Here is a 15,284-nt window from a genome sequence, read left to right as displayed (position 1 = left end):
TGAGATCCAACAATGCGTCCGCTGTCACTTTCGTATCCATCCTCGCACTCCACGCTCGTCTGAACGAGTCCCAGCTGCTTGGAAGAGCTTCCAGAATTTTGTCACACTGGATGTCCTCCGTCACTTCAACTCCCGCTTGATTTAGCTGATACATGATTCTTTTGAATGCAAGAATGTTTTCCTCAATGGATAGCCCGGGGGTGAATTTGAATCTTGAGAATCGTGAAATTGCAAGTGATTTCTTCGTACCCGATGATGAGGTGAATTTTGCTTTGATTCTCCTCCAAATTTCATGAGCTTCCACTTCTTCCGGATCATCAAGGAATAGTATAGTTGCCAAATTCGGATGAATGGAGTTCATCAGGATATACTTCGCAGCTCTGTTCCCGGCGTTCGAAGTTTTTCTGTTGTTGTCGACCTTCTTTGGTGTTAGCCTTGTCTTCGGCTGGTGGATTCAGGGTACCGAGTACCACTTCCCAGGCGTACGGTTCAGCTCCAATGACAGCCGGCATAACTGTCTTCCACGGTATGTAGTTTTTACCACTGGTTTCCAGGATGATGTTGCTGAACGCCCGTGGTCTGGATCCACCGCTGGTCGAACTTGGATTATCATCTTGCAGTAGCTCACTTTCGGATACGTTCGCTCTGTAGCCGTGGGACCTACGGGTATCCCGAGTTGATGATGTTGCTGATGGCATCTTGCAGTTGAGGTTTGTGCACTAACACTCACTGCGATGCAGCACAATATCGAAACTTGCTCCGAGCGAACTCGTGCTGATAACGTTGATAGGTTTTCTCGGCTATCTAGCCTACTAGCTCTGGCTGCGGTGAGCTCGAATCGATGCTGTGCTAGACACAACTGGGACAACGGCTAATAAAGACGAACACTGCTTGGTGTGAAATACCAAAGGCTCCCCCACTAGTACTGAGCTTTATTATGCCTTATATAGTGCTGGAAGGAAAGGGGCAAGTCAGTAACCCGTCCACAGCAATTATGACGGTCACTGAACTTACACTAAGTTACAGAATACTGAAGTCATTGTTCTAGCATCCGGTCTGGACACCGTGAGTCAACTCATGGTCATTAGAATTTTTCTGGGTAGCTACTTTAGCCCATCACTGGGTGAAATCTAAACCAGAAAAATGGAAACCTTACGTCGCAAACAGGATCCGCCGTATCCATTCTCTAATCGGCCAAACCGAATGGCGGTACGTGAATACGCTGGACAATCCGGCCGACCTCATCTCACGTGGCGCGAACATTTCGGCAGGCCACAACAAAACATTGTGGCTGTCCGGACCACGTTGGCTGAGTAGCTCAGCGCGTCTCGATACCGCTCTCCCTCCAAATGACATCTCCAAAGACATGGAGGAGAAGCGGTTCGATCCGGAACGCAGACAAAACATCGCATGCATGCTCTCTTCGGCCAGGCCGAAAGACACTCAGCGAATATTTTTCGAGGAAAAATTCTCTTCATGGATCAAAGCAGTCCGCTTCTGGGCTCTGATGCAACGGTTGATTCGGAAGGCTCAAGGAGCGAGAGATCGAGTTTCCCAAGGGATCTCATTTCGAGCGTCGCCTCCACAGAGCAGAGACATCTCCTTCAACTCAAGCGAATTGATCTCAGCTAGGCTCTCACTCATCCAACTGATCCAGAAGTCATATTTCAAGGAGGAATTCGAGAGCAGCTGCAAATCAATCAAACGCGACAGTCCCATCTATCAATATAACCCCTTCATCGACGAAAGCGGCATCATACGCTGCAAATCACGCCTAGAGCGTTCTCCACATTTGTCAGGCGATCAGGAATTCCCAATCATCCTGCCAGGCAATTGTAATCTATCCAGACTCATAGTCCAGGACATTCATGAACGCAGATGCTACCATTTCGGGGGAATGAACATGATCCTACAGCTACTACGCGAAGACTTCCTATTGATCCATGCTAGGAAAATCGCGCGGCAGGTTCTCAAGACCTGCGCAAGATGTAGAATCTTCCACAGCGAGGCTGCAAATCTTCCTTCACCCCCGCTACCCCCCTTCAGACTCGAAGAAGCACCCCCATTCTACCACACGGGATGCGACTTCATGGGCCCAATCAGATACAAGAAGGATTCTGGCGAGGTCGGGAAAAGCTACATCCTTCTCATGACCTGCGCGGTCAGCCGGGCAATCCATCTCGAGCTGACATCAGATCTATCTACCGTCGAAGTCCTAGGGGCGCTACAAAAAATCAACAGATTCCCCGCCGTCCAAACCATCACTTCAGACAACGGCCTCTCCTTCCAGAGAGCCGCAAGGGAACTGAAACTAATCTACGAACACATCAAGGATGGGGAAATCAAACGTTGGTTAGCCAATTCATTCATCGAATGGCGCTTCCAAACAGCGGCGGCCCCATGGTTCGGCGCAATCCTCGAAAGACAGGTTCAGACGGTGAAAAGACCACTTCGGAAAATATTAGGCTCGGCCATTCCACACTTCCGAGACCTAGAAATCATTATCTCAGGGATAGAAGCGATGGTGAACAGCCGACCGATCACAGCGGTAGCTTCAGGAGCTGACGAGGTCGAAGCCCTCTCCCCAGCAAACCTACTATTCGGTTACAAAGGGAAAACCATAATTCCGGAACACCTCTCGAAACCCAAGAGGTCAGCAGACTTCGACAAGGTCGTCTTCTCTAGGAGATGGAAATATCAACAGCGCCTCCTCAGCTCATTCTGGAGAAGATACCACGAAGAGTACCTGCAATACCTGAAAACAGCCCACAAACAAAACCCAACCAAGGCGAGGCCACTGAAAATCGGAGACGTGTGCCTACTCCAAGGGGAAAATTTCAACAGAGCACTCTGGCCACTGTGCAGAGTCATCAGCTTCCCAGAGAACATCAAACCAGAAAATGCCAGATCTTGCTTCATCAAGACAGCCAAGGGCCAAACCCTCAATCGCCCAATTAGAAAACTCTACCCCTTGGAAGCCTAAAAAACCAAAACCCAGTAACAGATCACTACATCTCAAACCGCCAAAAAATTTATTCCCCGCGGGAACGGGAGCGATAGCATTCGCGCGTATATATGGACGACTGCTCAAAAAATTCGCGACCACCCGGGTGCGCGTACGGGTGCTCGTGCCCTGGGCACATCTCCACAGTGGTGAAGTTGAAACCTTTGGGCGGAAAGAATCTAACACCCAGCCACAGGATGGTGGCGACTTCCCCCTCCTGGAGGGTAATGGCGTGGCCCTGGGCCCGCTGCGTTCGCAGTACACATATGTACCTCTCCGCGCACCAGCTTGGAGGCACGCAGAATTTAAGGTGCCGGACCAGACCAACCTGACCCGGCACCGCCCGCGGGCCCCCTCGCTGAGCACGCTTCGAGGCCTCACAATATCGTCGTCGGTCCCCAGGGGTCAGCGTGTCCCAGACGATGCGGGAGATGATGTTCAACTGCCTGGCAGGGTACCGATTGAGGAGGAGATACTCGAACAACAGCTAAACAAAAGCAAGACCGTTGTCACCGGAAAACCAGAATTCAATCCTATCATTCAAAATCCGCTATCAAAAGAGAAAACGTTCCGTCCCGACACGCACCTCCTCCGTGGGGAGCCCCCTAGGGGACCATCGATACCCCAAGGGATTTCCACCGGGACGTTGAGCCATGAGGAAGATCAGACGTCGTCGTCTCCACTCGACCTCAAGAACGAAAAGACTCGCTCGGGCGCGCGATCCCCAGAGACCACCGTCGAGTTTCCCTCTCCATAGAGGAACAGTTCGCTTTGAATCATTGGCGCGTGGCGATGGTACACATCAGAGGAATCCCCAACACTCCGTTCCAGGAATTCTTTCTTTTGTAAATCTTTTTCTTTTGTAAATATGAAGAGGACACCGGAATTGTATATATCTGCTGTGCCCATGATTGTAGATGTCAACAGTGACTTGGTCCGAGACGTTCATCAGACATCTCCGATCTGTCAAGGGAAACGATTAATAGAAATCGCTCGCTCCCCAGGCAGTGAAAACAGTCGATTGGTCTTCCCCGACCGTAGTCTCCCGTCCCAGGTCACAGCTGTTTCAGTATTTTTGGAGAATCCTTCCCGGGCCCGCGATACCGCGCGGATCCTCGGTGGGATGTAAGCCATCTCGTAGGATTCGTGCTAGTCAGTGTCAGCTAGCAGACGAACATTGGAGAGGGTGTCTGTATGAGCCCCCGCTAGTTTAGCGGCGGGTAGAAGCGCGCGAAATAGCTAGTGCCGGGGGTGATGAGCTACGCTAAAGGTTGAGAAACTGATCATGAATCGATGTCTTTTGAAGAATGCATCCGGGAGTGGATCGCTCCTACCTTCCTTAAAACAAAAAAGATATACCCCTGGATGAGGAAAGTTTCTTCATTCGAAATACAAATGGCAAACTCGATATACGAGGGCGCGATATGATGAAATAATGAACATGGTTAAATATCGGTAGATCGAGTTACAGTTTTTTCGGAATCATCGGATCATTTCCCCTCTACTCTTTTCATGCAATCTCGGTGTTGCGCCAAATTTTGATCGATTTATGAGCCGGACGAGTGAGGGACACTGTACATATGGTCACCGTCGGCAGACATCAGGCTGTAAGAGTGATCTGAAAGGGGAGTCTCGTCAACTCTGACACGGGGATCAGGGGTCTCGCTCGGACCCGTCACCCACTGATCGCTTTCTTCATCGTCTACCGCGTCGACTGCAGGGGAACTGCCGGGAGCGGGAGCAGCTCCAGCGCCTGGAAGATTACAGCGAAGCGTACGTTTTTGGGTCAGAATGATATCAGTGCAGGTGGAATAAGGCGGCGGAAGTCTCACCACGTTTCGGCCTGTACTTTATCTGCTCGATGAATTGGATCGGCGAAATCCTCCCCGCATCAAGCTCAGCCCACAAAAGGCGAAGCTTCTGCGCGTGAAGCCGAGTTCGGCGGTTCGGCGCTGATCGAATGTCTTGGATGCCCCGCTCGCTTATGCTTAGATCGATCGGCACGTCTTGTGCCATTCCGCATAAAACGTCTGGGAATGAGAACCGCTGTCGACTTACCTTCACATCAGCCCGGTGAAAGAAAACCCAGGTAGACCAAGGGCGTGCCCAGAATCCTCTGTCGGGAGGGGAGGAGGGGGCGAGACGCAGTTCTGCCTGCGGAGACGGGGCCAAAATATGACGCGCCTCTCTCCGTTCTATACTTTGACATTTCGACGGGAGGTCATTGGAGAAGGCCATGGCCCCCTCGCCCCTCCCTCCCTGAGCACGCAACTGAATGAGAGAGACTGCCGAAAAGAGGATACGCACGCATCAGATCCCATACTCGTGGATTCGCTCCAAGTTCCCTCTTGAGCAGAGAGTTGTTGCTTTCGACTGCATTGTTCGTGTGAACAGGAGCTCTATAGAGCGAGAGGCGAGCCGCCCCGATACGCTGGAGCCACTGATGGCGAACGTAATCCACGAGAGGTTGAAACTGAAAAATCAATTTCAACATACGAGTATATGGGAGATTTCGAGGATATATCGTCCAGAAGAACTCGGCGGGCTCACGCACTCGGGAGTCGATCGCGACAGCTTCGCGAGCGCAATGTTCGAAGGTAGAATCGATTTGTCCCGGCGGTAGGTAAGGGAGCACAGTGAAAGCAAGAAAACTTGCGCGCACCGGTCCAGGGCGTTTGATTTCACGAGCGAGACCGACAGCCGGAGAGGAGCCCCGCTTCACTAGGCTCTGAGCATAGTGGAATAAGCATCCGTAGATGCGAGCGGCGGGGAACTCTGCCTGCACTGCGGCTCGCATCGCTCCGTCAAAATCGCCCATGAACGCTGGCAACGCAAGTTCCGGGAGCTCTCGCTTCAGTGCTCGCAATACTTCAGCATATGCCTCCGTGGTGGCTGCATTCATAAATGCGAATGCTACCAGGCCCACCTGAAGGATGAAACCGAGGGTATTCGCTCCCACTCTGATAGAGAACAATTATCAGGAAAGAAATGGAGTCCGGATATAGGTACTTACGAAGCCATCATCCCCCCAATCACCATGGAGGGTGAAAAGCTGGCGGCATAGGCCCCGCGGAACGACCTTATAGGTCGCGTCCGCGTGGAGCACTGATGCCGTCGGGAGGGGGGCCATCAGACGTCTCGTGAAGACCAACAGACTATCAAAGTCGCTGCATCTTACGCTCACAAATCTGTCGCCGTCGGAAGTGCAGTTGAAGCCTGGGAAAACCGAGTCGCTTATGGCCCTATGCAGCTCATCCAGGTTTTTTACCGGTGGCGGCCTCGCTGAGGCGGAAACCCTGCGCGCCGTCCGAATGTGCCGGATAGGAACAATCTCGCTCGCTTCCGGAGGGGTGAGTCTGGAGAAAAATTATCCTATGATTCCGGAGAGTTCTCCGCCCTTATTTTCTAAGACGAGGAAGCTATCGTGATTCCCGCCCCCGATCTCTAAGGCTCATTCATACCTGCGACGGTCCGCCAGTATCGCATTCATGGGTCTCAGACGAGTATTCTCCTTCATGTTCCTCAGCCAATTCGCCCTCGTGGAGAGAACGGAATAACCGTGTCCACCGAATTCGGGCAAATGGTTGTGAGAGCAGCCGTTATTTCTGAGCACCTCCCCATCCCGCTTGATTTTCCCTCGCACCGGACAGCCCCTGAGGATACATGGAAAAGATTGACGCGCACTTGCAAGGATCTGCTTCACTTATATCTAGATACTACCTTCAACTTTCAAGTCTTCCCTCCCTCAAGTAACTTCATCCCTGACCGCACAAGAGGGCTCCGAGCTTCTACTAACTGAAGCTCGCTTATTCAAGCTTCGCTCCCGAGCCGCATCAACACCCACTTCTCGCACATATGTGCTTACGAAAATTGAATCACGGTTCACGCATGTGAATCCATGGTGCGATGTGACACAGCTTTCGCAACGAGCGACATCTCCGATGTACGTATCATTTCAGGGTCATGATCGAGGAAGGTGGGAGAGCGAGCATGAGCTATGAATCGAATTGATTGCAGATGCGTCCGCCGGAATTCGACGCAAGACTCCTTCTCTGCAAGGCTGAGTATCATATTGGAGATCCTACATGGAAGCACTCACGATTTTTGCCAGTTCTTGCATCGTATTATTAGGTCGCCTTCTCGCGTTGTGCTCTCTTTATGAAAAAAGAAATCTGCAACACCGCTCTGACTTCCAGAATCGAAATGACCATTTGGGTCGCACCATATTGTCCTCTTATGGTTCACACCCTGTACTTGTCTGAGAAAGACAGGAGAGCCCTCCATATCATTCAGCGGAAGAATGAGTCAGGAGTTAGGACTCTTTGCGACGGAACTTGGAAGTAATGCTCGATTCTTCTTCTTCGAGCGCTAAAAAAACACAAGTACATACTCGATACAAGTGTTTGAGGAGGAGGAGGTGTGCGAACTTTGAAAACTTACATAGGTAATCTTAACGTCCTCATCCGTTGAGGACTTCCCACCGATCCTCTTGCTCTGAGTGAGATACCAGCATACGGTCGGTACTCTAGCTGCGGGAGCTGTACTCTGGGGTGAGGAAAAATGTCAGTGATTCCATGATCGGAAATGACATTAACGGTGTTTGTTCCGCTCTTCTTCAGGAGGAGTGAGGGGATTGCGATATCCATGACGGGCCTTGCGGTGCTCCGACAGGAGAAGCCAACTCCGGCCATCGCGCGTCGTTCAGAACACGGGCAACGGTAGTCTTGATGGATACCCGGACTCCTTACGAATCCGGAATCTTCTCTCAGTCCCTATGCGGCACGAAGTACCAGAAATATGAGGTGCTTGGTAGCTGTACCGAGAATCTTCAGGTATATCCGACGTGATTGTTCAGGGCCCGCATCTACCCGCCAGTATCTCGGAGGTCCTTGGGCTGATTGCGCAGCTCCAGGAATTGTTTTTTTTTAAGGACATGAGAGGCATGGGCTCGGGGGATTACGCGTGGGGATGCGCCTACACGGTTCACAACCGGTATACGTACCGAATGATACCGACGAGCGCCGGGACTGGCGGAGGAAATACGGGTTTCGGACCTTTTTTTGTGAGCGCAAGGTGGAACTCGACGGATCGAGCCTCGCTCCTCGGAGCGGGTGATTATGAATAAGGAAGCTCGCTGGGTGTGAGTCTACAGAACAGAAGAGGGTCCGTGACCGAAATTCCGCATAATTAGGGATTTTCGACGCTCGCTGAGCGGAGAGTTTCCAGGAACCTCCGTTCCCATGATCGTCTACAAGTTATTGAACACCCTGATATACCCTTTTCGCGTGATATTTCCGCTGTATTTATTACAAGATGAAGGTTAATATCAGTAATTCAGCCTTCAGCTCTCTCTCACACTCAGTCAGTCAGCTCACGAGCTCATTCAGTGCCGTCGGCATTCAAATTTGCGCGCCTCGCCCTGCATATCCGAAGCAGCCATGCTCGGTCTGTTTTCTCTCCGTCGAATTCGTCTGCTATCTTCGACTACCCATACCGAATCCTACGACATGGCTTACATCCTCCTCGGTGACTTCTGTCGTCTTCGTGTTGTCGCTGACTAGCAGACGACTTACTTCGAAACCACTGTGCCCCGGGCCGAGACGTCTAGGCATTTATTGAACCATATATTCCATTATCCTTCATAATTATTACATTTCCATCCATCGGAGCGTTCAGCATCCTCACATTTACCTATAATCATAGCACACTATCATGGGGCTCTTTTCGTTGCTCTGCTTGAGCATACCCGAGCGCCCTCTGTTGGCACAGGCTCTGACTCAACGCCGCGCAGGCGAGCTGTCAGGATCGACTTTATGAGAAACCGACACTTGTTTCGTTATACTCCCGCCGGAAGCTCATCTGAGCTTCATTTCGGGCACAATGATATCGAGCTCGCAATGGTAGGCTGAGATCGGATCGTCCCCTGAACCGGTTGACGTGTCTGTCGAGATCCCGGTGTCCCTCACACGGACTTGGTTACGACGAATAGAATTCTACGTAGTCTTCCACGCGCGTGCTACCAGTGTCTCGGATTGCAATGGCACATCCTCTCGCCCCGAATTTTACTCCTGTGCTTTACGCTCGAAACTGAATAATCTCTCATCATGCGGCTCCGATCACATACTCTCTGACATGAGATCGATCCCATTCGAATGTCGTCCTCAGTCCTGGGAGACGTGGATCGGGTAGAGCAGTTGTATCGGACGCTTTACAAGAATCGTTCTGCCGTTGCCTCCGGATGCGAGTCGAACGGTACATGTTCTTCGACGACCATCCGAGCTCTCCCCGCCGGAAACTTCGGTTACGACGGCCATAGGCCAGTATCCGCGGCTGGCCGCCGGATCGTCCACCAATACCACATCGCCTTCCTTGATATTCCTGCTTTTGACTGGTTTTGCTGCATGAGCTGATCGCAACTGCTGCAGATACTCTCTTTTGAACCGATTCCAGAAAGAGTTCAGTATTGACTGCTGAGCCTTCCACCTTTGACTGAAAATCGCCGGGTCCATGCCTTTAAGGGCGTTCGCCACTTCCTCAGCATCCGGTAACCCCGGAAAATTCTGATAACCCCCCAACAAGTCTGATGGTTTCAGAGGTAACGGTTCGTTCGGATCCGTGCTCACCGCTGTCAGTGGTCTATCATTGATTATTTTCTCGAAATCTGTCAACAAGGTCATGAACTCGAAGGCTGGCAGGATATTCCTAGCCATCACCCGACGCAGAGGTTCCTTTAGCATTCGAAACATCCTCTCATAGAATGAAACCCTCCATGGCGCGCGCGCTACATTAAAGGTCCACGTAATCTGATGTCTCGACATGAACTGCTGGACTTCCTCCGTGTTCCTGACCCCCAGCAAGTAGTTCATCTCGCGAGCCGAACGCCGGAACGCCGCTGCGTTATCCGAAATCATTTGTGTGACTGTGGCGTTTCTGTTGTAGAACCTGCGAAACGCTAGCAAGAATTCCAGCGTCGAGAGATTCCTCACAAGTTCGAGTCTAATTGCGCGAGTCAGTGGGCAGGCGAAAAGCATCACCCAGGCCTTCTGATATTTGCCCGCGTCATCTTTCACCGTGAAGGGTCCCGCAGCGTCTACCCCCGTCACTGCAAACGGTGGGGCTCTGTCGATCCTGAACTTCGGGAGTGGTGGCATTATCTCTTCTCCCGGCTTAGCCCTGTATTTAATGCAAACTCTGCACTCGTGCATGACTTTGGCCGCCGCCCTTCTGACTCTCAAGATCAAGAACCTCCGTCTTGCTCTTTGAATCATTCCTGCGACGCCTCCTGCGTGCAGGCATATCTTTTCGTGGAGCCACGTCAGGTAAAGCCTGACCATCTCGTCCTCGCCTGGAAGTATGATTGGCCGGGCTACGTCGAACACCACCTCTTCCGAATTTATGAGACGCGATTCACATCTGATCAACCCATCCGAATCTAGGATTGGATTGAACTGGTAAATTTGGCTGCTCTTGTCTACGTTCTTCAAATTTGTGGTCAATTCCGCCGAGAAGTTGCGGAGCTGTATCCCTTTTAGAATAGACTTTTCGGCCTCTGCATACTCCGTAGAGGTGATGACAGGCACCTCCCTACCTTTATCTTGCCTAGTAATTCTTTTCCTTTTGTACGTCAGCCAACGGCGAGCGTAAGCTAATATACGTACTGCCTTCTCCCACGACGAAATTTGTCTCAAGCCGATCGAATCTCTATCTCTTGGGTTAACTACCGCTCCGACGACGCATTGGGCCCTTCGCTCGTTGCTGACGTCTTGCTGGACGCTCTCCGCATTCAAACTGTGTTCCTTGGGGTCGTTCGCAGACCTTAACCATTTTGGACCGAGTAACCAGAATTCTCGTTTCTCCAGCGAGTCCAGCGAGTCGGCTCTACTGACTAAATCTGCTGGGTTTTCCGCCGTGCGAATGTACCTCCATTGCCTTGCTTTTGAGCTGTTCTGAATCTCCGTAACGCGGTTGCTGATAAATTGCTTCCATCTGCTGGGATCGTCTCGTATCCAGGCCAGTACACACGCGTTGTCACACCAATAGGTTACTGACGAAAACTCTCTTTCTGCCGCCTGGCATATTTTATTCGCCGTCCTGATTGCTATTATCGCCCCCAATAACTCAAGACGGTGGATAGAATAGTCTCCTTTCAAGGGAGCTACTCTTCCTTTCGCCATGACGAACGATACCTCGACCTGGCTACCGTCGAAGATTTTCCTGCAATATGCCACACAGCCGTAGCCCCTGAGGCTCGCGTCGCAGTACACGTGAAGTTCGATTTCGGCCGTGGCCAGATGTTTTCTCGACAAGCCGAAATTTCTCGGCGTTGATAAGAATTCGACGTTTTTCAGTTTGCTCATATTCTCTCTGAACGTCTCCAAATCCGCGCCTTAGAGTGGGGTATCCCAATCGACTTTTTGAATCCAGAGCCTTTGTAACTGCATCTTGAAAGCCAAAGAAATCGGACTGGCAAATCCGAGTGGGTCGAATATCATAGCGACGGCCTTCAACAGCGTTCGTTTCGACGGCATATTCGTCTCGAGACACGAAATCGATCCCGAGACGTCGAGGTGTAGCGTATCCTGAGTTTGATCCCACCGGATCCCCAAAAACTTGAAATTCCGCTCCTCGTACGAAACCGTCGCCTCTGGGTATTTCTCCCTCACGAATTCCCCCAAGTCCGCCGCCCCTGTCGCGAATTTCTTTAATGGGAAACAACCGGCTTTGAACACATCGACCAGTGTTTTCACCACTCCCTTTGCCTCTTCAACGTCCTCGGCTGGGGCGATTATATCGTCAATATAAAAGTTCTGTTTCACGAACTCGAGCAGTTTTCTGTGTTGCGGGTTTTTCTCGATCTCGTTTTCGAGGTGATACCGGATACCAGCGCAGTGTAACCACGGGGCGGAGACCAAGCCAAACGACAACCGACAAGATTGAAACTCTTGTATCGGTGCTCTCCCGTCTCTACTGATGCCCGCAGGCCAAAGAAATCTGAGAAAGGTCCGATGCTCCGGATTCACTTCGTACTGCAAATATGCTTTTTCGATATCCGCGCAAATGACAACTGGTAGTTGCCTGAATTTCAACAGAACCCGAGATATATCTGCCACCAAGTTGTCGCCTTGGTGCAGAACGTCGTTGAGTCCTGCTTCATCCCGCGATCTTGCGCCTGCGTCGTTTACCAGCCTGATCTTAATATTCTCCGCCGTCGATCCCGTTTTTTTGACCGCTAATAACGGCAAGTAATGAGCGGGTTGACCCGGGGCCGGAGGCTTCGCCGGCTCCACGAACCCCTGAGACACCAGCCCCTCGATCTCCTTATCGATTGCGGTCAACAATGCTTTGTCTTTTCGAACCTTCGTCAGAAACCCTCTAAGCCTGTTCTCGGTCAATTTCCGATTCGTACCCAGCGACTCCTTCGTTGGCTTGAATGGTAACGAGATTTGGTACCGGCCTGACGGTAATCGTTTGATCGTTTCCCTGAAAAACCTATCCAACTCTCGGGTCTCAGCCTCATCACTCTCTCGGAAGTACGGTTCGATTCCCATAGTCTCCGTCTCCCAAAGAAAACTGATGTCGTCACCTTCGTATCTCTTGGTGACTGTGGACAAAGAAGTTACCCTCCGATGCGTCCCAGCGACCCACTTCTCTCGATTACCCATGATAACCGCCGAAAGGGACTGGTCGAGTTCCAGCCGCCTTCCGTCGCCACCCCCGCAGAGAAAGTAACCGAAAATCGTATCAAATGCTATCAGCCCGTTCGATCTTTTCAAGACTGTCCCCACGATTTCAGGTAGAAAGTCGACGCCGATCAGAATATCGACCTCAGTCCCCCAGTTTCCGTCGTTCCTGTCGGCGATCGGTTTCAATTTCCGACGTAGTTCAAATTTGGAAGTTTTCCGGTAATAACGCATGACAAGGCTGTCGCCCGAATCTTCGCTGTATTATTCGAGAACCGACTCTTGAGCTCAATTTCCACGATATCTCCCACGCATTTTTTCGCCGACGCGTAGCCCGCCGACTGCAGATAGAACTCATCCTTCTTCATCGCCGTCGTCCCTAGTTTATCCGCAAAGCTTCTCGTGATGAATGTTTTCTGCGACCCCGTGTCTAACATAACGCGACACACTAGTTTCTGACCGTTTGACAGAGCTTCGACATAACCCGTCGGCAGACTCTTCTCTTGAATCGAGGACGCACCTATCGCACCACAAACCGCCGCATCGGAAGTGGCTACCCCGTGAGAAGTCGTGACAGCCGCTGCCGTGGAGTTTCTTTTAGGCTTGTCCTTGTAACAGATCAAGGCGTGATGTCGATTACCGCATTTCGAGCAGTTTTCCTTTATTCTGCACTTATCGACGCTATGGTTTCTCCCGAGACACTTGTAGCACGCCCTGTGGGTAACAATCGCCTTTCTTCTCTCCTCAATCGTCATCTCTGCCTTGCACTTCGTACTGGGGTGTTCCGCTGAACAAAATATGCACGAGTGATCAACTTCCGAGAAAGTAGCCGCAAATGCGTGCTCACTCCTCGTACCTCTGAACTTCCCGTAATTCGGCCTGAACCTCGAGCCGTGTCCGGGGTCTGCGTAATTAGAAAGTCTCGACTTGTTCCTATCGAGGGATTCGAACGCATAATTAGCCTTGATCACGCCCATCCTTTCTAGGGTGCCGGACTCCTCTTTCAGAAAATCTACGAGCACCTTGAGTTTACACGTCGAGTCTTTCTTTCTCTGATACTCGCCATCGAACCTGCGGAGTTGATCACCCGGTAATGCCTTCAGTAATGGACTACTGAGGCCTGCAGATAGGCCCTCTAAAGAGCTTCCTAAAGCTACCATCGATTCTATATTCTGGACCACGTAAGCCGCAAAGGCAATGAACTTATCGTTCTGGTGTAATTCCCTCCGATGACAGGCGTTGAAGATGTTTTGTGCATGTTGGTCTTCAGCCATGTCCGGATTCCCGAAGCGGTTGTGGATCGTCTGTAACGCATTGGTATAGTTTGCTGCGCAGACACGAATGCCTGAGATTGCCTGCCACGCGCGTCCTCCGGTGGTCTTGATCAGGAACTCGAACTTTTCCAAGTCGTCCCAACTTTTCCTTCCCACGTGGAGCTCGAATGCGTCATTCCATCGTTGGAATTTCGTCGGATCGCCGTCGAATTTCGGAATCCTCTGAATGATGTCCTTGCAACCATATTTCAATGGACAAGCCGTAGCGGCGGCCATGGTGGAGTTGAGCGGATTTCTTGGGTCCAAGTTTTCTAGGCGACGGGACTTCTCGATTTCCGCGTCGTCGTGTGTTAATCGGCTTATCGAAACTTTAAGCTCGAACGCGATGTCCCTGAACGATTCCTCCGTATCGACTCGATATTGCCGTTCTCTTCGTTTGAAATCGTCGTCCGCGCACGGGGACCGGTACATTGATTTGCTTGACTCCTTTATCCGCTCCCATAGTTCTTCCAAATCGCTTAGACCCACCTTCAGCTCGTGTAGCCGCTCACCTTCCGGATTCGCTTCGAGAACCGTTCTGAGCTTTTTACACGCTTTTGCGAAAGCATTGCGGTATGCCTTCAAGTCGACCCAGGCCTCGTCGAAATCCGCTTGATCATCCGGATCGATATCGAATGATTCGTGTTCGGGCTGATAACTATTGTTCTTCTTCACCTTCGTGTTGGACGGATTTTGATTGGCGATGTCGACCGCTTGCGTAGTCACGTCCTCCTGATCGTCGTTCTCCATCCCTGGGCTGATCGGTCACTCGCCGGTTGCACACTTGACGACCTTGCCCTTGGCTGCACGAGGATTCGTTTCCTTTGTTCTGACACCACTAATAGAAATCGCTCGCTCCCCAGGCAGTGAAAACAGTCGATTGGTCTTCACCGACCGTAGTCTCCCGTCCCAGGTCACAGCTGTTTCAGTATTTTTGGAGAATCCTTCCCGGGCCCGCGATACCGCGCGGATCCTCGGTGACTTCTGTCGTCTTCGTGCTGTCGCTGACTAGCAGACGACTTACTTCGAAACCACTGTGCCCCGGGCCGAGACGTCTAGGCATTTATTGAACCATATATTCCATTATCCTTCATAATTATTACATTTCCATCCATCGGAGCGTTCAGCATCCTCACATTTACCTATAATCATAGCACACTATCATGGGGCTCTTTTCGTTGCTCTGCTTGAGCATACCCGAGCGCCCTCTGTTGGCACAGGCTCTGACTCAACGCCGCGCAGGCGAGCTGTCAGGATCGACTTTATGAGAAACCGACACTTGTTTCG

At 51.3% G+C, this 15,284-nt stretch overlaps 2 protein-coding genes across 2 annotated transcripts; one reads left to right on the top strand and one right to left on the bottom strand.

The window, feature by feature from the left end:
* The first annotated feature begins 1,366 nt into the window (after positions 1 to 1,366).
* On the top strand, positions 1,367 to 2,983 carry LOC100905279 (uncharacterized). Its single transcript, XM_003741789.1, has one exon. It carries the CDS (start codon positions 1,367 to 1,369, stop codon positions 2,981 to 2,983), a length of 1,617 nt encoding a protein of 538 aa, XP_003741837.1.
* Positions 2,984 to 9,165: 6,182 nt separating this feature from the next.
* Positions 9,166 to 11,361, bottom strand: LOC100905134 (uncharacterized). Its single transcript, XM_003741788.1, has one exon. It carries the CDS (start codon positions 11,359 to 11,361, stop codon positions 9,166 to 9,168), a length of 2,196 nt encoding a protein of 731 aa, XP_003741836.1.
* Between the last annotated feature and the right edge of the window lie 3,923 nt (positions 11,362 to 15,284).

Source organism: Galendromus occidentalis, unplaced genomic scaffold, assembly GCF_000255335.2.
Source record: "Galendromus occidentalis unplaced genomic scaffold, Mocc_1.1 scf7180000077195, whole genome shotgun sequence".
In the NCBI taxonomy this organism is placed as follows: domain Eukaryota; kingdom Metazoa; phylum Arthropoda; class Arachnida; order Mesostigmata; family Phytoseiidae; genus Galendromus; species Galendromus occidentalis.
The sequence above is the reverse complement of the archived record's forward strand: the minus strand, read 5'-3'. Positions and strand labels throughout refer to the sequence as shown.

Coding starts and splice junctions, on each gene's coding strand:
- LOC100905279 (XM_003741789.1), top strand. CDS start 1,367: ATGGAGGAGAAGCGGTTCGATCCGGAACGCAGACAAAACATCGCATGC.
- LOC100905134 (XM_003741788.1), bottom strand. CDS start 11,361: ATGAGCAAACTGAAAAACGTCGAATTCTTATCAACGCCGAGAAATTTC.